This window comes from Gallinula chloropus (assembly GCF_964237585.1).
Source record: "Gallinula chloropus genome assembly, chromosome: Z".
In the NCBI taxonomy this organism is placed as follows: domain Eukaryota; kingdom Metazoa; phylum Chordata; class Aves; order Gruiformes; family Rallidae; genus Gallinula; species Gallinula chloropus.
In genome coordinates this window covers 71,150,783-71,174,296 of record NC_140089.1, presented here as the reverse complement: position 1 = coordinate 71,174,296, position 23,514 = coordinate 71,150,783, and the positions used below count along the sequence as shown (strand labels likewise).

General features: G+C 39.5%; 1 protein-coding gene across 1 annotated transcript in view; it reads left to right on the top strand.

Moving 5' to 3' along the window:
- ITGA2 (integrin subunit alpha 2) overlaps nucleotides 1-23,514 on the top strand; it is a gene marked incomplete at both ends in the record, with an annotated part of 51,448 nt that overhangs the window by 26,278 nt on the left and 1,656 nt on the right. Inside the window, 17 exons of the mRNA XM_084278734.1 lie at nucleotides 662-807; nucleotides 1,503-1,646; nucleotides 3,771-3,974; nucleotides 4,751-4,887; nucleotides 6,389-6,528; nucleotides 7,576-7,727; nucleotides 8,678-8,788; nucleotides 9,381-9,463; nucleotides 10,279-10,420; nucleotides 12,060-12,152; nucleotides 13,295-13,371; nucleotides 13,470-13,553; nucleotides 16,797-16,899; nucleotides 17,716-17,826; nucleotides 18,315-18,419; nucleotides 18,741-18,854; nucleotides 20,641-20,730. Coding sequence (XP_084134860.1) covers nucleotides 662-807; nucleotides 1,503-1,646; nucleotides 3,771-3,974; nucleotides 4,751-4,887; nucleotides 6,389-6,528; nucleotides 7,576-7,727; nucleotides 8,678-8,788; nucleotides 9,381-9,463; nucleotides 10,279-10,420; nucleotides 12,060-12,152; nucleotides 13,295-13,371; nucleotides 13,470-13,553; nucleotides 16,797-16,899; nucleotides 17,716-17,826; nucleotides 18,315-18,419; nucleotides 18,741-18,854; nucleotides 20,641-20,730 — 2,036 coding nt within the window. The remainder of the gene's footprint in view (nucleotides 1-661; nucleotides 808-1,502; nucleotides 1,647-3,770; nucleotides 3,975-4,750; nucleotides 4,888-6,388; nucleotides 6,529-7,575; nucleotides 7,728-8,677; nucleotides 8,789-9,380; nucleotides 9,464-10,278; nucleotides 10,421-12,059; nucleotides 12,153-13,294; nucleotides 13,372-13,469; nucleotides 13,554-16,796; nucleotides 16,900-17,715; nucleotides 17,827-18,314; nucleotides 18,420-18,740; nucleotides 18,855-20,640; nucleotides 20,731-23,514) is intronic.

Below are 23,514 nucleotides of genomic sequence, written 5' to 3'. Positions count from 1 at the left end.
TTGCTGAAATTGAACCTCAGAAATGTAAAATATATAATAGCGCTAGCTTTACAGTGCTAATACATGTTTAAAATATTTTCAGGTATTAAAAGATGTTTCCTGAAAGAAAATAAAGTTAGAATAATGGGAATGAGGATTAAAAAGTTCAAAGAAGTTCAATCAACCTAAGCCTATCAGCTGACAAGCTATTAATATAGCCTGTTGTATTCAGCCAGTACACTGAGGTGTGGTTTGCTGAGCTGTGGGAAAATGCACTGCAAGCCTTACAGAAGCTAGGTGTTCTTTCCCAGTTTGAAGGCTGGCCCAAATGTTCCTCTCATGTTTCTATTAATTTCTGCACTCCAAGGATACTCTTTGCACTCTTTTTCCTATATTCTTCATAAGTGTGACATTTTTGTGGTATACATTTTACTGAATAGGCTAAACTATTGTCCATGCTATTCTGCAAACCTGCTTCAACTTGATCTGTATGTTGTCATTCTCTTCAGAAGACTATTGCAAATTTTATGCATATGTGACAGCTTCACTTCCCATCTGGAAGTATCATTCTCTGTGATTAATGTACCAGATTGATTCATTCTCTGTGCCTTTATGGACAACCAACTGATGGGTTGTAGTTAAAGGTCTCTCATACATGTTAAATGTTGGCTTCTCTCCCCAGGTTACTCTGTTGCTGTTCTCTCAACTCAGAACTCCGTCTATTTTGTTGCTGGTGCACCAAGATCCAACTACACTGGCAGAGTAGTGGTTTATGATGTTGACAGTGATGGCAATATTGCAATTGTGCAGTCCCAAAGAGGCGAACAGGCATGTATATTGGTCATTAATGCAGATTTTGAAGCCATCTCTTTTGATTGATGCAGCAGCAAATTACAATGCATTTGCTCAGAAAATTCCTTTTTTGCAATGCATTTAGAAATCACTTAAACATTTTTCTGACACTGGACTATTTCAGTAAGTTTAGCTGTAACTCTTAAACAGTATTTTAGGGAGTCATCCTGTTAGTGGTAAACAAAGGTACTTAATGTATCATTCTGTCAACACTTCTAATTAAGAGACACTCAATAAGTTCTACTCTGCCTAAGAAGTTGTGGAGTAGATGATGTCAAAAGAGAGATTCGCACCCCTGTTCTCTTTTCCTCCATTTGGAAAAGAGCAGAGAGTTTAGATGGCTTTGGTTTTGTTTGTAAGAAAAATCTGAAGAGTAGATCAGAGATTGGGTAGTTTCATGTGCAGAATTTTATATAAAAATTTATCTCCTATAACTTACTCCCTATTTACATTCTTATGGCTGGGTAGTAAAGCTATAGCAGCAGCCACTGTGAAACAGTTGCACAGATGATAAGGATATGATTTTTCAAACACTGGAGTATGTTACATACTAACTTCATTCCAGTGGGCAGTTTCATTCATTTTCAGTTCAAGTTTTCTGAGTCAGGTGCTAAAGCATAATGTTTCACAAAACCCACTTACAAATATGACTATTCTTCTACTGGTTTCAGATTGGCTCCTACTTTGGTGGTGTGGTGTGTTCAGTGGACGTTAACAGGGATTCTGTGACAGATGTGCTGCTTGTGGGTGCACCAATGTTTATGAATGACTTGAAGAAAGAGGAAGGGAGAGTATACGTGTTTTCCATCACCAGGGTAAGAATGGCCCCGTACCAAAATTGGAATTGGCTTCCTACTTCTCCATCCATGATAAATGTTGATATTTTCATTTGCAGCTGGAGGGATTTGCTGTTGTTCCCTGGACTACAGTTTTAGTGAGGAAAAAGCAGTCCAAACTGCAATATTACTTAGTGGCAATGTCTGTTCTGTTAAATCAAAGAGTGATTAAATCAGAGCGCTGCACCAGCTCACTGATGCAGCAGACTCACTCAAGCCAGCATTGCTTAGGGCTAGCTTATTTCAAAGCTGGCTGGCCACATGCATGCCAAAAAGTGTTTGGCCCTGGGTCTCTTCAGGGCCTCTCAGTCACTAGCGATCTTTTTCAAAGTGGCTGAAATAATGCAAATGGTGTTTTCCTAAGGAGAAACGGAGCATGCACTTTTCCTGAGGTGTGGCGTAAAGGCAAGGGGTAAATGGTGCCAAGCCTGCCTGCTTAGAGGGCTGCAGATGGAGCCCTTCCCAGTGCGGTCTCGCCCGTTCTGCTTTTCAGGAGCAGCCGCAAACTTTCCGCAGAACTACTTGTGCATGTAATCTGGGAATAAGCCAGTTGGAACCGACCAAAGTGGACTCAATAAACAAGTTAGTAACTGAGCGCTGCTGGTGACCAGGGTCCTGCTGCTCTAGGTGGCTCCCTGCTCCTGGTTTCATTGCACTTTGCCAGGCACTGTACACAAATATAACACAAAGTTGACAACTTCCCCGAAAAACTTTGCTCGAGGCTTTGCTAATTAATTGTTTGCCATTTGATCTTGGCCTATCTGTTCAACACCTAACAGTATTCCCCCAAAAAGTTGCCGTAAATGCTCATCTGCCAGTTTTCTCCATTGTTTCATAGACTTTCAAACTGGATGGTTCCTATTACTCATTTCCTTGGTTCAGTGTAGCTATGTTATTTTTCTGACACTTGACTGACTGTGTTTTTCATTAAGACCTGTAGTAGGTGTTTCAGAACACTTGCATTAACAGTCCTGAAGCCTCTTGACACTTCCAGTCTCTCAGTCACTAGAACTCTGAATAGGCAGAATAAATTAATACCTGCCATCCATGAGCAAAAATGGGACATGGCATTTTACTAGGTAAATTGTCAGTCAAACAAATAAAGAGGAAGGACCGTCCTCTTATGCAGCAGCTAACAGTCAGATCATCCTGGAGCAACAGGAAACTGTACTGTAAGGCGATTTCAAGGTAGATGGAAGTGCTCGAAGTGTTACGGCTGAAAGCTGACATTGTTCTTTGTGGATTTAGGCATGAAATATGGAAGAAAAGAAAAATGAAAGGGTTTTTTCCCCATGTTTTGAAAACTGAATAAATTGGAAGACCAGCCTTACAAATTTTAACTTTTAAATAACTTTAAATCTTACATTTGACAAAAACTAAAACTAAAATAAATCATTCTTTCATTATTCTTTTTTAAGGAACCTGGATTTGTGCAACTTGTCTGTGTTGCGCAAATCATAATTTTTCTAGTCATTTTAAAATAAATAACTTGGCTGATATTTCTAAAATGTTAAGCATAATGTGATAACTGAAGGTTAAAGATGAGACCAGTATTGGCCAGTGTGTTGAATTTAAGCTAGTGTAAATGTGATTATTTAACTATAAAGATCTCCAATCTTTCTTTCTTTATTGGCACTGGAGAGGTCAGGAGTTCAGCATTTGGACACATGTTTTTTGCATTAGTTTAGTTAGGAAATTCCATTTCTGTTTCAAAGAATTATGTCCAGTTACATAATTTCCATTCCCTCTGCATAAAAACTGGTAATCCAAAACTGGAAACTGTATTTTTCAATGTATTGTGAAACTTTCAGAACAGTCAGATGAGGATAGTGAGACCATTTAAGCTTCATACATATGGTTATATTTGATGTTAGTGCTTTGCATAGCATGCTTTGATTTTGCTGTGTAATGTTTGCCAAGACTCTGAGACATAATGCAAACTGAATGGGCAATACAATGGGGAAGGAATTCAGGGTTGAGCAGTCCAAGAGGAATGTACTGGAAAACAGAAACAAAAAACAATGCACATAGATACTGCTCCTATGTCTAATCTGGTGCAGTGATAGCTGTGTTTTTGCTATTTCTTCTTTTTCTTTTTTAAAGGGAATTTTGGACCAACAAGAACTCTTGGAAGGTCCACAGGGGTCAGAAAATGCTCGCTTTGGATCAGCAATTGCAGCGCTTGCAGACATTGATTTGGATGGTTTTAATGATGTTGTAATAGGTGCACCACTGGAAAACCAAAACTGTGGAGCAATTTACATTTACAATGGATTTCAAAAGACCATTCGTACCAAATATTCTCAGGTAAATAACTTTGTTGCATAATTCTGCACTCAATGCCTTTTGATCTGGTAGAAGAAAACAGGAGGATTTTTCATCTTTTAATTGGCTAGTGTTTCATCCTTTCAAATAAGTACTGTTATTCTCATGGCTTATTTCAAGTTTTCCACCTCTCCTCACTTCAGTTGTCAGTATGCCCTGGTTGATGTTGTGGTGCTTATAACTGAAGAATATAGTGAAAAAGGACTTGCAAGATGCACCATCTGAGCTGCTTGTAATTTTTGGTCAGCTATTTTCCTCTACACTTTTTGACACCCATTATTCTAATTTTTAGGGTTGATGTAAAACACTGAAGATGAGATAAATCCAGCTATGTAAAGTGTATATATGTAATATTAAAAGAAAAGACTTTCAAGGAGGTTTGCATATCCTATATGTTAATATAATGGTAATTTTAGTGTCATTTTCCATGCTTTCTGGTTGCAGAAAGTATTTGTTGGAAGTCTTGTTAAGCTTCCTATTCTTTGAGTTGCTCAATGTGAGATGGAAAAAGTTTCCAGTAAGTACTAGCTGGCAAACAGCAGTCAGTTAGTTGATCTGTTCCCAAGACAGAAAAATCTAGTCCATTGTCTGCTCCAACAGGGGAGGAAAAAGCATCTGAGAAAATACCCAGAAGAGCATTTTGTTTAAACAATACATCCTATATACAGGGAATATTGGTGAAAATATGTTGCTTAGGAGGCTATCTACAGACTTACGCACACTTGTGGCAAAGTCAGTAACCAAACTCTCTTTTCCAGAAAATTTTAGGGTCAGATTCTGCTTTTGGACAACGGCTCCAATTCTTTGGAAGATCAGTAGATGGCCATAGAGACTTAGATGACGATGACATTACTGACATATCAGTTGGTGCTGATGGAAATGTGGTTCTGCTAAGGTTGGTAAACTCTTTTAGAAAGGAAGCACTCAATGATTCAGATGCAAGTGAAGCATTTAGTTAATTAAACAGCAAAACAAACAAACCAGAAAGCTCTTTCATTCCATGTGTTCAGAGCTCACACGCTTATTGCGTCACCGCTGCTATCGTAGCTAGCTGAAAAACTGCTTTAGACTAAACCTCTTTTAAGCATGTATCATCAAACCATTGAAAGCTAAAGCAGTGTGGGAGGCAGAGCCAGGGCATGCAGGGGGAAGCCGGGTGGTGGGAGCTACTGGGGGGGGGTGGGCCTGGGGAAGGATGGGGAGGGCTAGGAGACACCCCCACCTGATGTTGCAGTCAGGCACTTCATCGAGGGGGATGGGGCAGCAGCGCCAGAGGAGCTTGCTTGAGAGTATTTGTAACAGCAGGGTGTAATTCAGTAGCTGAAGTACAATTCGGAGCCCCAGACAGATGAAACCACTTCCCACATGACCTGTGTGACCTTTACTGGCTGGTGGGCTGATCTGTGTGGGCAGGGGGAAAGAGTTGTTCTGCAGGGTACAGTCAGAGAGCCTTGAAAGGGAGCTGGCACCTGTACCTGGAAAGAAACCCTTTTCAGTTGTCTGGCATGTGGCCTTTGCCAGAGCAATCTGAGTACTTCCACAAAATAAAGAAAGGCTTCACAGAACCCAAATTTTCTGATTCCCTATGTACTGAGTATGTTCAACTACTTCATTAAGGAGCTAAATTAAAATGCATCTTGGTTTTTTAATCTGTAGCCTGTCATCTTGCCTGAGGCTGCCCACTGAAAGAAGGAAAACATCACTGACTTGCTACTTATTTCATTATGAAATAAGATTATTAAAAATGAATGGTCAGTTTGGACCTTTGACCCACAACAGAACTGCTGCTGGTGCTGGTGGGAATTACATTAAAGAAAATTATACTCCTTGGAGTACCAGCATTTACTTAGATTTGATTAATGAAATTTTTCTTTTACTCTGGCATTTGGTCTGATTAATGAGTTTCACTTTTGATTAAAGTGTTTGTTTTTACAATGCAGGGATCCTTTGCAAATGTTCTTCAAAATCTTGATTAATTACCTTGAAGATGTTTTTCTGAAAAATAAGAGTATTAATTAAAATGAAGAATCACCCTTGTTCACCTTCTTAAGAGGAGCTCAGTAACTTCCCTAAAGGAACAGAAGGTGGTGACTTATTGGGAAAACAAGACAAGGGCTTTGTTCTCTGTTATCTTAAGGGAAGTATTAGAATATTAGGATAAAGACATTGATTATTCAGTAATGTGACAAAATAAATTATTTAGTGTCATGAAACCAACTGTATCAACAAATTCACTTAGATGCAAAGAAAAATCATTTTACCGATGCCATGAAAAATGTTTACATTGGGAACCAAGAAAATCAATGTTATATTTACAGATAGCAATAGACAACAGCCTCTGTGTTACCCAGTGCTCTTGAAAATCATCTTTTAAACCTTTTACAAATATTTTTCAGGTCACAAAGCATTGCAAATGTGTCCATAATTGCCTCATTTAAACCTGAGAAAATCAGTCTGCTGAACAAGAACACAGAAATAACTGTCAAAATATGTTTTCAGGCTACGTTTAGACCTGCTAAGAGAAATAATCAAGTGGGTAAGAGTATTTCAATGACTTGTTTTATATTAATTTCTTCAAAAGTCCATTATTCAAATGAGTAGTGGAAATTCTAAAGATATATTAGATTGAGTGTCAAGAAAGGCAAAATCAGGATAAAACTGAACTGCTTGAGAAAGTGTTTTTAAGACCTACTTTCATCCCTGGCTGCATAATCTTTGAGTAGTAAGGAATTAACAGTATAAAGGAGAGCTGTATCCTTGTTCAACAAACCCCAGAAAATGTGACTTGTGAGATTTTTTTTTGTTTTTTTTTTTTTTACAACCTACTGTTTCAATAGCAGACTGCAAACTTTTCTTCCCTCTTCAGCAAAAAAAAAAATAAAATAAATAAAAATTTCCATGGTCTCAGTGCAGATTTCAGCGGGGAGAAGCTCTTCTTTTTAGAGTATAGGAGACCACTAAATATCTCTGAGACCAGCACTGGCCAGTTAATTATATATATATATATGTCATATACACATATATACACATACAGGTAGTTAGTTATGGATAGACATCATGGATAACACCAGTTGGGCTGCTTCAGTGCTGCATATAGTGCCTTTAGGAGCTCATGACTGTGTGCTACAAAATCAGGTTAGACTTCCGCAGCATAGTTGTGATAATATGAAGAGAAGACGACACAAATTATTACATGATTGAAGAGAAGACGCAGATTCTTTATAGCCTCCTCAGAGCTCAAGGATATGGTTGCAAGGCCCCTTTATCTAATGTAATCCTGGCCCTGCTGACTGGCTGCTTGCCTGGGCTGCAGGCTCAGACATCTGCAGTGGAGACTGGATTGATTGCCATATAATGTGCTCTCTGTGGATGAGAACTTGCGTCAGGATTTAAACCTGTTTGACTGCTTTGGAAAACACAAAAGAAAATTTTACCATTTGGAGACTGCTCTGTGTTTGAGACTGCTCAGAAAAAAGTAAAATATTTAGTGTGGTTTGGAAAGCCCTGTCACTCTGTAATGCTGAGCGTAGTAATGAGATCATGAGCAGTTATACTCAGAAAAAATGTACCGTTTCCCTTCTAGCTATAAAGTACAATGCGACATTGGATGCAGATCTTCAATCCTCAAGAGTGACTTCTAGAGGATTATTCAAAGAAAATAATGAAAGGTACATACAGAGGAATCTTGAGGTACGTCATGAGGAGAATTGTGTTCATGACGTCTTCAGTGTACAGGTAAGTGCAATGGCAAACAGTCCCATGTGACAAAAATGATCAGAGGCAGATGATAATGAATTTTATGCTTGCTTTACTCAAAGATTTATTTGTCTCAAATTCCCAACAACTGAAAAATACTTCGTAAGATTCTGATTTAAAAACAACTAAGAGAGCCAGTTCTTAATTATGTACTTCAGCTCTGACACAACACAGAGCCCATAATAATCCAGAGTTACAATAGATTTTAATTTCCTTCTGAGTAGAATCTTCTGTAAGAACTAAGACATACATGCAAATGTTTTTTCTCAAACTAACAGCATTTCAGGCAGACTTCTGGTGCATGATAGCCCTAGCTAATAAATCAAAGTAGAAATAAAATAAGGAAGGCTTCATCTTCCCCTAAAACCAAAGACTGAACACAGTCCTGAGCCTTAAGCCCCGTGCATGACAGTGTCAGGTGAAGGTCTTTGATTTTTGATTTGGAATGCAAGTATATTTGACTTGATCATATTTAGTGTCACTACTAAGAAACAGAAGAGAAAGAAGGCATATTGTATTTTAGTGTCTCTCAGGCCCAGCTGCTCACTGTGATGGTAAAATAGGAATTTGACTTCTGCAGCCAGGTGAGAATGAAGGTCATCTGGTGGCGGCTTTTGAGGACCAGCTTCTGCAGCTGCAGAAGATCTACAGGTTCCTCAGCCCTATAATCACAGTGACTCCAATAGATAGACTCTAGGACCCCTAGGAAAATTAGTTTTTTAATCGAAATGGCATTAAAATCTGTTCAGCAGGAGGAGTCCACACTAGGCAATCTCACATAATAATTTCGGTCAAGAAACAAATTTGCACTGTTACTTCTTGCTTAAAGCAAGTATGATTTTACTAGACATTCTTGATTTACAGCAGAATTACCAGTTTTACCCTGTTTGCTGTGCTGACATCCGTCATCTGAACCATGTGTTTTACAGGAACCTTCCGATGCAGTGAATTCCCTTAGTCTGCGCATTGACATTGGCCTTGCAAATCCTGGCTCCAGCCCGGTCCTTGATATATATTCTCCTGCATCTGTGGCCTACAGTGTAAGTATCCAGATTTACCGTAGAAAAAAGCATGGCTAGACACATGTTCATAATGCATGTCCCCCCAAAACCACCAAAGAGGTAGATGGAAGTGAAAACTGTTGTTCTAGTTAAGTCATTGGGCTGAAAGCAGACACCCTGGGGGGGCATCCCCTGGTCCTTCCATGCTTTTGTATTGTGTGGGCTTGCTCACACACAGGCGTATCATCCACCATGGCGTCTAGGTGATGGTTCAAGCATGTTGGCTGACCCATGTCACTGTTGGTGTAAACTGCTAGCTAATGGCAAAGATGAACTATTGTAGGTTAGTTTAGCCTTCTATAAAAGAGTGCATTAAAAAAGATGGAACCTCTTTCATTTGTTGGGGTTAATGATAATCTGCCTGCACTTTTTTTCATAGATCAGATGATGTGTAGCAACATGTTAGTCAGTGTTACGACTGTTCACATCTCAGTTTTCAGTCCGCTTCAGAGGGATGTTCTTATCTGCAAACCAAGAATGTGCTTCATCTCAAAGGTGTTTGCACTCCATTGTCTATGGGTAATTTCAAAGCTGAGAACTGTCATTCAGGAAATGTTTTTTGTTTTCATAGATTCCTTTTGTTAAAGACTGTGGTGAAGATGAACTTTGCCTCTGTGATCTTGTTCTGAATGTTCAGCAGAAGGCAGATGATGGGTAAGAGATGAATCACTGGAACTGTTGGGGTGGGTCAGGAGTTAAGTTTTCACCATTTGGTTTGTCTGTAGGCTTTGCATGAATTTCTAGACGAGAATGCCTTTCTAGTTCAACATCTACTTCCAAACAGCAGGAACAAAAAAAACCAATAGCATTTCTGTCTAAACAGCTAATCAAGGAAAAAGAGGTATGACAGGAACACAGATACAGAATTAGGGCTCTTGTCAGCATAGATAAACCCAAGTTTTGGTACCTGGGGGACTGAGGACACAGTGAGCATTCAGAAGAACCATGTCTGGCTTGCTGCTGTCAGGAAAGGGAGTACGATGGGAAAGCTGCAGCAGCTGTCTCAGTCTGTCACGCACGAGCAGTGAGGATCCTGCAGCAGGCAATGCCACTGGGCAGCTGAGGTCAGCCATTCTGGCAGCACATTTTACAAGTCCATATGCAGAGATACACACACGTTTACAGTACACAGAGTGATGGGGCTGCCTCTTCCTGGAGCTCTCATCTATGTCCGCTGCCTACTCTGTCAACTTTCCAACCAGGGCAGAGCCCTTAAAAATTCAGCACAGTGACTTGGACCACGTATAATCAAGGTCCTGCATTTTAAGAAGACACTAGTTCCATTCAGTTTTAAGAAACACCATCACACAGTTTCTCATGGGTTTAGAACACAGAGTGTTTAAGTGCGTAGACTGTAGGAAATATCTTGCTGTGCTTGTTATTTGTTGTTGACTACAGGCAACACATTTTCATGATCCACAGCTGTTCTAATACCTCTGTTTACAACAACGGACTTTATTTTCCAACAGCAAACAGCAGTTTGTTGTCAGCAGCAAAAACAGAAGACTAACATTCAATGTGAAATTGAGAAATAAGAAGGAAAATGCATATAACACCAGAATCCAAGCTACATTTTCAGACAACTTGTTTTTTGCTTCATCATCTTTACCGGTATGTGATACCCAACCTCACTGTTGCTGTTATCACCACTGATTTTCAAGCTTCTCAGAGAACCTTTCTTTTTTTCTTTTTTAGTAGTGCCTGTCCCAGGAAAGAATGTGTGTGCAAACCTCCCTCCCAATTTATTTTCTCGGATACCAGAATTATTCCCTTCGGCATATCAGTTTATTTAGGTCAAGCAGAGATACTGCCAACTCAGCATAAAATTTGGCAACCTGTTGAGTTTGACCTCACCTCAGTATTTCAGTCATCTTTTCCTCACTTTAGGGCTTGGCACCTACATCTCCTACTTCACTCCCAACAGCATGCCTGAATGCAGTTGCTGTGCCACAGGGAATTTGTATTTGATAAATCAAGCATGCAGCATTGATGATGCAGCCTTAAAGCACAGGCTTTGGATCTAGAAATAGTGTTACTGCCAAAGCCATGTGTTCCAGCTAGACAGCTAATCAGTTTGAAATGATTGCTATACCAGAAGCTCCTCTTACAATGAATTGTCTTAGAAAAGGGAAAAGAAAGGAATTATACATACTATTTTTGGGGAATGCAGTAAATCTATAATCTCAACTGTTGCTCCCAAACAATTCATGAGGGGTGAAATCCAGATTTCAGTGTTTGATTTATATGCTTCAGGCTGCTACTGGATAAGTGTGTGATAATCCTCGGGGTGGAGTCTAGAGCCATTCTTACACTGAAGGAAAGAGAGGGATAGGAGTATTCATTACTGCCCCAGAACAGAATTTTCCTGAGCAATGAACTGGCAGTAGCACTTCACACAGAGCTGAAGGTGGCCCTCTACCTTCCTGTCTGGTTAAGCAGCAAAATTGCTCATTCCATCCATGCCAAAAGATCATGCTTGAGCTCGGATTTTCTTTTCCTTTAAAAGCCCATTTGCTTAGAAGTATTTCAGCCTGCAAGTTCAGCCTCTGACCAAAACTGTGCCTGCTTCAAAACAGGAAGTGAAGTTTACACTAAGAATGCATGGGTGTTGGTTGGGTTTTGTTTTTTTTTTGGTAGGACAATTCATGGAAGGTGAATGTTTGGTAAGGATGTTTTTAACAGAAGATAGTACACCTTAATTCTTTTCAAAGTGGTAATGAGTGGCAGTGATCTGCAAGATCATCTTCTGAATTAGGACTATGACATGCTAAATATTCTGCAAAGAAAGTACACAAAGTCATGTATTGTAGGTGTTCCTACCAAAAGTACAAAAGAGTTCCTCTGTGCACACTAACTTCTACAGCAGGAGCACTTAACTAGCTCTCAGGTCATGTAAAAATGGCTGCAATAGTTCTGTAAAAAAAGCTATAAAAAGCACTGTAGAAGTTAATGCTGGAAATGACCTTTACTCTTCAGCCTGTATTCCTTCTTCAAAGTCCAGCACAAAATTCTGTCTCATTACAGCTCATGAGAAATTCACAGGACTGGTCCTTGTCCCACCTTCTCCTTTCTTTCTCCTAGCCCTGCCTATGCCTCACCCACCTGTTGCATCTCTAGGAACTAATGTCATAACAGCTATCTGCACTACTTAGCATAATATACGTCCTCGTGAAGATGCAGACTGGAAAATTCCTCTCTCCTTTATCAACACCTGGTACTAAGATAACTTTTCTGTCTTTTTCCTCTGCAGAGTGATGGGACTGAAGTCTCGTGTCAGACAGGAATAGCACAAAGTACAGTCATTTGCCAAATAAGCTATCCTGTTTTCAGAACTGGACAACAGGTACAGCTATCATGTTTTTAAAAACCTTGAATGATATATAAAAGTGGTTTTTTGTTGTTTTTTTCCCTCAAATCTGCATTTACTGCTGTAATTATTTCTTAGATTTGGTGACAGTTAACTTCCCTTTGAGTTTTAGAAGCATTAAAAGAAGCAAACTAAGGGCTAAAATCTTGTGACCTCCTACCAGATTAAAGGAAAAAAGGCTCCTGAAGCACATTTATCTCCCTATCCACAGCTTTCAAATGCCTCTCTAGCTTTGCAGCTCTTGGAGGGTGAGAGCTGGGAGCAGAAGCTGAGAGCATTATGTATAGCCTTCTGGGAACTGAGGACCATTCCATAAAACCCCTCCTGCTGCATGAACCTGGGGTAGCTCCCTCTCCTGCTCTATGAGTATTATCTCTCCACAAAAGCATCATTGCTTTGAGAGGAGAGAGGTAGCCCACACAGCCCTAGTTCTCATATATACCATATATATCCTTGTTCTCATATATACCATATATATCCTTGTTCTCATATATACCATAAATCTTGGAGCATTTATGATTTTTATGGAACTTAATATCTTATTCCTCAGCAGTAGAACAGAAACAGGCTTCCAGCCTCTAACACAGCCAACTGGATCAATAAGAAACTTGATAGAAAGAATAGAAATGTGACATTCTACAGCAGGGGCAGCAAAATAAAAAAAAATAAAATAAAATAAAAAAACCCAAACAAAAAACCCCAACTGCATAAAAAAAGTTAAGTTTGTTCTGAATTTTTAGTGGCATTGGTCAAAACAGGTCTGTTGGAATAAATGGAAGAGAAGATTGAATACAAAGCTCGTGATAGTGCTACTGTTTAAAAGCATGTAATTGAAACGATCCTGAACACCTTTTGTTTCAGCTTATAGCTATTTATCTATAATTTTAAAATGCAAATAGGTCATGTTTATGACACAATGCCCATCTGTAAGGGAAAGCAAGAACAAAGCAGTTTTTGAGTATTGGAAACTACTGAAATATTAAATAGAAATTGGAGAAATCAGATACAGAGGGAAACTCTAGGCTGTTGAACATATGAATAATTATGTTCCTATTGGGAAATCCTTTGGATGTTGTACCATCAACTCATTTACTGTGTGTTCCTTGTCTGTTCCATAGGTATCATTTGATATTAGCTTTGATTTTAACCTGAAACATCTTCAGAATGTGGCAGTTCTAAGTTTTCATGCATTGAGGTAAAGTATACGACCATATGAAAGCAAATTAGGTATTAATACCTTATTTGTTTAAAATAATACTCTAACACCTGACTTAAATGTGTTTTGATGAACAGTGAAAGCAAAGAACAGCAAGAATTGGACAACCTGGTCAGCTTATCAATTCCTCTGCGGTACGATGCAGAAATTCACATCACAAGGTATGCTGAGTAACGTAAATAGTCACTGTCATTTTGCCAGTGAATACAGGCACAGTCTTGAAAGGTTACTGAAAAGATAGTAAAATCTTGTTTCCATTTTGGAAGTCATAAGGAATTCCCATGTCATCAACAGAAGCAGAATGTCATGTTCTTCCAATAATCTCACATTTAAAAGTTAGGGAATGTGTAGTAAGAAATCGTAGATCCGTGTTTATGTCTGAACAACTGTTACAGATACTCATGTGAATGGAAGTGGTAGAAAACCCAAACAGTGCTTGTGGTTTTGATGATATAGTTAATATATAACAGTGCATCAAAACTAAACAAAACAATAACAAAGAAGAAAAAAATCCCCCCACTCAAGCTCTCAACAAAAGATGGGAAGAAAAATATAATCATGGACATATCAGCTGAACTTGGACTAAGAACAAAACCCATTTGTTAGCTGTTTGAGGTAATTTGAACTAAAACCTGAGGTGGCACATGGCAGGTTCCCCCTTGCTGCAGCTGCATTCGCATCAGAACAGCACACCTGGCTTTTCCTACATGCCTGCGGAGAGATGCTGGCTCCTGCCTATCCCTTCCCTCCTGGTGTCAGCCCTTTCCCCTCCCGAGGGCAGGTCGAGGCTGTTGCAAGAGGGATCCTTTACCCTCAGAAGGGTAGTTGGTCAAAAGAATCAGCTGGGCAGGCAGAGGGAAAGACCTTCATATCACGCCCTTGAAATCTTTTATCTTCGGCCCTGGAAACCCCTGGGGATTTGGGATGCAGTGAAACAATAATCAGTCTGTTACTCTTCCAGACAAGAATAATTTCAGTTGCAGTCTAACTTAAATTAGAACTGAAACAAAAATACACCGGTTTGCCTCCTGGGTCATAGAATCATTTTGGTTGGAGAACACCTTTAAGATCATCAAGCCCAACCATTAGAAAAGCAGATCAAGTCAGGGTACTTTTACTTTTCATCAAAGGGAACTGTTTTGGGTATTTTTTAATCTTTCCCAATTACTGAATTTCTAGAATAAAGTATAGGTAGTTATCCTTGATGCACTTAGTCACCAATTGTCAGTGGAAAAAAATGCTTTAGCATCCCAAAGCATTCCGAAATTAATCAACATAAACTGATAGAAAATAAATATTAATTATTCAAAGAATGACAGAGACTTGGAAAAAAAAAAGCGGCAGCTGCTTAAAAATGCACAGCAACAATGAATTCAGGAACTGAATATTCAAAGACCACTGTAACTACAAGAGCTGTTGGCTGTGTAGGATGACCTGAGCTGGAATAGGAACCACAGTTACAGAGGCTGAGTTTAATAGCTTCCATTGCAGCCGCCATTTTAGGATATGCATAGGCCCAGTGATCACCAGCTAGTGCACCAATTCTGGAGTCATGCAGAATTTGTCACATTATTGTAATTGCAGAGAAGCATTTGAGTCAGCAATGCAAATTCTTTCATCTCTGTGAGAAAATCAGATGAGACTTCAGCAGAAGCAGACTGTTAAGGAAGTTAGCAGTGACACAGAGGCTACAGGAGCATCTAACTAGAGGCCTAGCACAGTAACTTGCAGCAGCCTCCTAGGAATTTGAGAAGGTGCAAAATTGAATCAGCAGATTTAATTAGCTCAGAAATATGAACAGAAACTCAACACTTCAGAAAAGGCCAGGCATGGAGCCTACAGAAGAGTTACTCAAGGATAAACAGGACTTTGAATTCAGGTGCACCTGAGTATGAGAAAATGCAGTCATATGCAAGTCGAGGCATGAAGGAATCCTTACTGCCAGAAAAGGATTAGTTATTCTTGGAGATGAATCAAGTCAAAAGAACTAAAGGAAGTACACATTAAGCTAAGGTACAATTTTAAATGCTTCCTTTCCCTCTGAATATGAGATTCTTGCATTCTTCCACTTAGGAAATATCCATCAGGAGGTAGTTCCTTCTTGAGGCAGGTAATAGAGCTGAAGAGCAACCTCCTAAAATCCAAAGGTTCAGAAAAGAGTGTGATTTTCTGAAGTGAAGCCTTTCCAGGGAAAATCTAATCTGAGTTTCCAGGGGAACAGTTAGGAATCAGTCTTAGTAGTGACTTCTACAAGGACAAGGAAGCTGATACTATATGTCCTGGAAGGACTGGAGATTTAGGCTATAACAAAGCAGAAAATGCCTCCACTGCTTTTTCCTAGGAGTCCTTGTGAGGAGGCCCTTCAAGTAAAGGGCCCAAGGGAGGAAGTAGTATGGAGGACTGAAAAGGATCGATGATGCAGTATGGAGGAGCACAACTGATGGGGCAGCACCTCATTCATTCAGCATTAAACAGGGAGAGTAGCACTGGTAAAGAGGATGGATTTTACCTTGAGCCACAGGAACAGCTGATATAGGAACCATGATACCCCCTATTGCTTCTTAACTCACTCTCCAGCTTGCCTTTTGACTGCTCAAACAAATCTAATGGGAGCCAACAACAAAAATCAGACACAGTTCTGGGATGGTTCAGCAGAGGAGCTGCTCACAGATAGCAAGCACCTGGATGCAGTGCACTACACAGGGATGCTTTCATTGGTTTTGAGCATGGTCCCAGCTGTCTGAGCCCCTTTAGCATCCATGGGCCCATGACCACATCTTTCCATCACATGCCTGTAGCTTCATGCTGTGGTGGGCTGCAACCACCCTTTTGTTACTTTGGAAATTTTTAATCTTGAAACCTGTAAATACTCAAGCAAGCAGGCCAGAGGCTGAGGGCGACACAATACGTACCCTGCGCACAAGCAGGCTGCTAAGTGCATTTCCACACCTAGTCCATGTGGAAACAAGTCTGCCTGTGATCTATGGCATTAGGGCCCAGGGCATCTCTCAAAGTCTGTTCATATTTGGCATTATTGATGTACCAAGGGGGAACCATCAGGTGGCCCCTTCTGAGGAGGGAGATCACTGCAAGGCAGAAAGTCGCAGTTTGTGCCTGGGAGAGAGCTTGCAGTAAGGCACTGAAACACCATGGGGTGCAGGGGGCTCTGCAGAGCCTCTGCCACACACAGCCCTCCTGTCTTACCTTCACATGCTTGCTTCTGCTCAGAGCCTCAACACACCGTGTATTTTCTTAACCAACTTTGCAAAATTCAAACAGCAGTACAAGTGAATGATTTGTCATCTGATTCTATTTCTGACCTGTTTCACGAAGGCACGTCCAGCAATGTATGTTTTCAAAGCAGCTGCCAAATTGAAATGTATTGTTTTATGGTTGTTAACTAGGCTTGCCAACATCAACTTCTATGAAGTATACTCTGGTCGTAACATTCCTTCCACTGTGAATAATTTTGAAGATATTGGCCCCTCGTTCAACTTCTCAGTTAAGGTTAGTAAATGTTTCTGGTTCAAGGAGCTGCCTTACCTTCTCCTGTAGCCTGGTCCCAAAATGTAGTTGAACATTCCTGATTCAATGTCTGATTTTGATGGTTTTGAATCAGTCAAGTAAGAAGAAAAAAAAAATTGTAAATAGCTGGGGCACAAATGCTTAGTCTTTATGAGGTTAAGGATGAAATTTGTACTTAGCGCACTAGTGGAATGGGGGTGGGACTGGTTCTGCACTGTTTACATATTTAGAAGATGGTTAATGCTTAACTTCAGGCCAACTTAGATTTTTTTCACAGAGCTTATTTGTCTTCTGCTGACTTGATAAAGGAAAAGAAATTTTTGCATGCTTGGACTTTGACACTTGAAGTCTGGCAAGGGTTAAGTGCTTAAAACAGATGCAAGAACTAGCCAGATCACAACATTTATATTACATAATTCAGAAAAACTTAGATCCAAATATGCAACGTGGAAGAAACTTAAATTATGTTCCATTTACATTCCTGTAACTGCTATTCTACAAGACTAAATAACAGGCCTGTTGGCTACAGCAGAATATTTGCTTTTCAAATGTATTTCATGCAGTTAATTTTCCTAAGGAAACAGACTGGGACCTGTAGCTGTGCAGTATGTTTTCTGCTTTACTATCAGCATAATTTAATTACTATCCTAGTAAGTGTCTTAGTACAAAAAAAATTATCTGAAAGGAGTATATTTTTTCTATACTCATCCATGATTTCTTATTTTCTCCCTAGGTTAAATAATTTGTGCACATGTAAGTATAGCTACCTGAATTGATTGTGAGCTATTTGCTTTGCAGGTAACAACAGGAAGTATTCCAGTAAAGATGGTATCTTTAAAAATCAATCTTCCAGAATTGACCAGCAAAGACAACCCACTGATGTACGTAACTGCAGTCACCACAGACCAGGTGAATAAATGAACTACATGAACTAGTGTGTTTTAGGGTTTAATCAGTACCATAAACAACACTTTCCCTCACAGTGAAGCTCACATTTGCAGAATCTATGCCCTTTTTCCTTGTCCCTTACTCCCACAGGAGGGGGGAGGACCACAGTGTCAGCAGTACACTTGTCTGTACTTGGCAGATGTGGATTATCCTTACGGCCCATGGATGACTTTTCATTTGTCCAAGTTCCCGGGAAGGTCGTAGTAAACATGGAGATTTTAGATGGGGACAAGCCCATCAGGTCAATCTAGGGGGAAAATACTACTGTAGGAGTTGTTTAGTTCTGACAAAAACCACATAAAGATCTCTTAGTTTCTAAAGTATCTAGTGGTCTACAATTCACAGCCTAGCCCTTCACAGCCACCATTTCATCCCAGAAATATATATTACTATGATGATAAACTCCTGAGTAGCATGTCATCCATTTTCACTCATGCCATCTTTCGTAGGCCAGAGGTGTTACTTGTCAAGCTCAGGTAAATCCACTGCAAATAGGAAAAAGACCATATTCTGCGTCTTTCACAAAGGAGAACTTCAGAACTTCCAAAGAACTGGTGAGTAAGACTCAGAGCTGCAGCACTGCAGGACAAGGGTACAGAACTGCCCATTCTGAGCCCACTGCTCTGTCTGTGTGGGTACCTGTGGTGGGGGCGGCATTCCTCATTCACAGTGCAGGAGTGTAGCCTATATATGTTCTCACACATGCTGCATCTGCTTAAATACAAGTAAAGCTGCATGTTCTTCACAGCCTGCAAGTACTTAATCTGTATGCACAGAATAGCAAAAGCAAGAGCAAAAATTGTTCTTAAAAGAACATTTGTTAAAGCATATTTCTAACACATGCTGTTGTTTCTTCTTGCTGTTACCCCTGGAAGAACTGTAACAATGTGAAATGCAGTACCATCACATGCAAGCTGGAAGATGTTATGCTGAAGGGAGAGTACTTTGTGAACGTGTCCACCCGAATCTGGAATGGCACCTTTGCTGCTGTGAGTATCATCTGCATCTTTATGAAGGTTACAATACACAAATGTTTCTTAAATCCTGATATTTTTCAAAGTTCATTAAAGCAGACTTCCAACTTTACATTGTTTTTTCTGTTTTTCCAGATTTAAAACTTGAATATATAGAGTAAGTAGCAAGGCTGAGTAATGGGGCTGATAACCCTCAGTCCAGCACAAAACCCAACAAAATGCTGTGATAATGCAATTTTCACAGGTGAAAAAAACATTAGCAGCATCTGTTAAATTCATTCAAGGAGAACTACACTTTCCACAAAACTCAACTGAGGATAGCAGAGTACAGTATTTTCATAGCCTGGAAAATAATGTTGCTTTTAGCTTTTGAACATCACAGCCTACATAGTGATTATGTTAAGTCACGTCAAAATATCAAAAGCCTGTTAGTGCTGCCAGTTATATTTGTTAGAAAAGGTGTGGAAATATTCTTTAATTGATTTTTTTGGTTTGTTTTTATTAGAGTTGGTGTCAAGGAAACACTTAAAGACCTACAGGATGCTTAAAAATACCCATCAATAATACCTTGACTTAAATCACCATGTGTCCTCCAGGATATAACTCATCACGAATTACCAGACTTTTGAAATGAGACCATGTTTGCTACTTAGCTAGGCAACCAACCAAACTGTCTCCGAGTCCTGAGTCTGCCCAGAGTGTCAGGAACATGACGCAGTCTCCTTAGTTTGTCTGGCAAATCTTATGCCAGGTATTGACATTTAACAGCAGGGCTGCTGTCAGGTTTAGTATTCGGCTAAAAAGGAAAAGGTCAAGTTGATAATGTAACACCCTTATGCAAGTGTGTGAAGGAAAGCATCTGTCTCTCTTTCAAGTTTGTATTTTTCAACTCAGCTGGGTCACGACCACATGTTAGCACTGTCAGGTGTACAGAAGGTGGAGACCTGAACTAAAGGTTGCTACCCTCACAAGAAAGTGAGTGAAAATAATTCCTTCAGCACTGAGAGATAGGAGAGAAAGATTGCATGACATTCTCCTCTCATCTCCCGTTTTGTTGCTTTCTATCCCAGTGGTGCTGTAGGAGATGAAGCTCCGTGCCTGTCACGTGGGGAGAAGAGCAGTGGTGGGCTGGCAGTGTCTGTGCAGCTGTGCGCCTCTGCCTCCAACACATGCGCAGAGGGAACTGAGATCTGGCACATTCAGATGGGAATTGACTTAGGATTTGTGTTGTCCCCTTTCTTTAAGCTGAGAGAACGATGTCAGAGTTTGAGCAGTGGAGAGGAACAGTGATAGGAAAAAATAAATGGAGAAAAACAGAAGCATTGGATAGAGGTGATGGGGGGAAAAGGGAAAGAACATCCAGTTTCCATTTCTTTCAAAAGCCAGAGATGTAACCCCATCTGTTATTTGCTGCTGAGCTATTTCTCCCTTTCTCACTGTTATTTTTCCCCATCTCTTCCCTGCTAGTAGCAGTGACAGCTTTGAAATAACTATAAAAATTGATACATAATCAAATTCTTCTGTTTCACTTGAACTATATGCTCAAGAAAAAAAAAAGCCTGTTTGCCAGTTTCATTGCTAGTAAGAATTTATTAGTCTAGATTACTGATACATTATTCATTTCATAGACGTGTCTGCTTGGGCCAAATAAAAAGAGCATTTTCATTTTAATACTGTGATTTTTTTTTTTTTCTGGTGCTGAAATCTTCATTTCAAAGCAAGAGAGTTACTTTAGGATGTCTACATTCTAATCGATTTGCCATGTAATAGAGCTTCTTGGTTTTTTCAATCTCTCTTTCAGTTAACTTTCCAGACATTACAGCTCTCTTCAGAGGCAAAAATCGACACGCATAACCCTGAGTTATTTATAATTGGAGAGAATACGCTAACTGTAAGTAATAGATAAGTGTATTTTTTCTACTGCTCTATTTTTTTACTGTATTCAAGTGATAGTATTTCATTTTCAGTGTCCCTTGGGAGTATATAGCAAATTACGAACTCTGACATTTGATTATGGTGAACTAATATATCCTCCTGGCTATACGCAACATCCTTGAAGTCACTGAGATGTTTTTATTTCATCTAATTGCTGTATAAACCAGACAAAATCTGTAGATTGCAAATAGACTGTCAGCCAAACTCAGTTACAGACTTCTGAATTTCATTTATCTTCCTGTTCATGTAAAGATCAAAATTTGGATTCTTTCTGCAACAGAATTAATTGTTGTAGATAAATGAGCTCTAGGAAACATTTTTTTAAATCTGATTTATAGTCTTACCTTCTGTAAGTGTATTTGGTTTGATCTTTGTAGACAGATGTTTGGCACAGGTCCCCAGCGAATACACTTAATCTCATTTCTAAAAGATTGTGGAGTATTTTTTGCATTTGGAGTGGCTGTCATAGGGACAGTATGGACACAGCTAATCTCAAGAAAAGTTTTCAAACCACTGCTTTAATTGTGTAGAATCCCTTTCCCAAGATTTACATCTGCTATTTACGAATGTTAGCACTTGAAGAATACATTAGTGATACATTAGTGCCTTTTCAATAAAAAGATACTTTGTTCTCTTGGTCTACCTAGAGAGGAACACTATTCCATTTGCAATAAAGTTTAGATTTATTTTTACAACACTTACCAGCCTGTTTTATCCATAAAAATAAACAAAGCCACTGAAAACCAAAATGCAAGTTAGTAAAGGAGTCAGATATCTGTGAGAATGTGTAGCATAGCTCATTCACAGGCAATGGAAAATTCAGTTAAATATGTATGAAGGCAGTTATTGATTATCTGTCTGAATGTGGAAATAAGACCATAATTCAGTACTCATTTTTTTCATTGTTTTCTCATGGATCACTCCATTTTTTTGTGAAGAACCTCTAAATAGACCCATTTGTATTCAGGGAAACCTCTAGTGCCTGAAGAAGCAGAGGGAATATGTCTGTAGTTCTGGAAATAATACCACATTTTGTGCAGAAAAATTACATGCCTGTATTTGAATTGTGCTGAGGGCCTCAGCTTTTGTGGTATGGTATTATTTCTGCTAGGAGATGAAACTCATTAATACACAATGCAAATATTCCAGTTAACTGCACAGGCGTTTTAGGTAGCTCATGAACCATGTATTACTAGATATTCTTCCACAGCTGGAGCATGATACTGCCATATTGACAATACCAGCATTTCTGTTTGTCATTTCAGGAGAATCAGAAATTAGTTATTCAAATAACTGTTGATTAAGTCAGTTTAAAATTAAAAGCTAGTTCCTGGCCAGCTATTGAAATATCTGTGGTTGTGATTTACACACCTCTGAGGCAGTGGCTGAACAGACCCTGGAAGTTATCCACAGGACTCCTAAAAAAAAACCAATGCTTTGGTGAGGCTTACAGCCTGATCCTTGCTTGGTGGCTTCTTGCCCTTCAGAAGTCTTGGGAACCATACCAGCTGGTGGAGGTACACTCTCCTTCCCGCAGTTCCCTTTGACACTTCAGTGATAGAGTTAGTACCCGGCACTGTATATACTTCTTGCAGGCCAGCAGTGATACCCAGTCTTTGCCCTTCACACTTCCCTGGGAACAGGACAGGGCAGAAGCAATCTGAGACTACTTCTCTATTTACCCTGTTATTTTGGATCACAGTGGTAGGATTTATCCAATTTATATCATCCAACTGACAAAGAGAGCTAGCCCTTCTCTAACATCTGGTCAGTAGAAACAATAGGTATTTCAGAGATGTGATTCATCTCATCTTAAAGATGATCCTGAAAATAAGTAGGGTGAATTATACCATAAAATGATGGTGAACTGGGTTCTGAAAGACCCTATCTTTCTCCACTGGAAGCCAAGGAACTATATTGTAGATCTAACACTACACAAGGCTAATCCCAGCTGTGGTGTCTTAGCATCATTTGACTTCGGGGAAGATACTTCTTCCTGGGCATTGATTTAACTCTCCAACAGTACCACTTCATTGTCACTCTAATGGAGAAAGCATTAGTAGGCAAACTGCATGTATGTATTAGATTGGCTCTTTACTTTGGATGAGCTTGGTTGCTGTGTAGCCAAATTAACTAATACTGCCTTGTGATGCTATGTGCCTTGTGAAGCTGCTTTGGTATCTTTGCGTAAAACCTTCAGATTTTTTCCAAGTGGGACAGGCCTGCCAGCTGGAGAACAGAATGTCAACCTGGTATAATCATCATTATGACCATTCAGTTAGAAACTGCACAAAACCAGCCTGCCTCAGTGAAATGAATACACATAGCCACACCTAGCACAACACTGGAGCCTTCCAGCAGAAACGACTTAAATCACTAAGATGTCAGTCCAGTGCAAGTTTCCCAGAAAGCTTAAGATTAAATTACACCAGACAAATGCACTGACCAAGCAACCCTGAGAAAGTAAACCAACGTTGACTTCTTTTATCATGTTTCAGGAAGGAAAATGCTAAATGCGTATTGTTCCAAGATTAAATCCAAAGATTTGACAGTTCATAAATATTACAGCAATGTCTCCCTGAGCAACTATGTTATGCATGACTATATAGTTGGTCATACCAAATTCAGCTAGATAGGGTATCACCTGAAAACTAACTTGCAGATACAATATGCTGTTCTGGGAGCTCTCTGGTGTTGCTTATAGTTCAGGAAGCATTAAGTGTGCTAGAAACACTCTTAT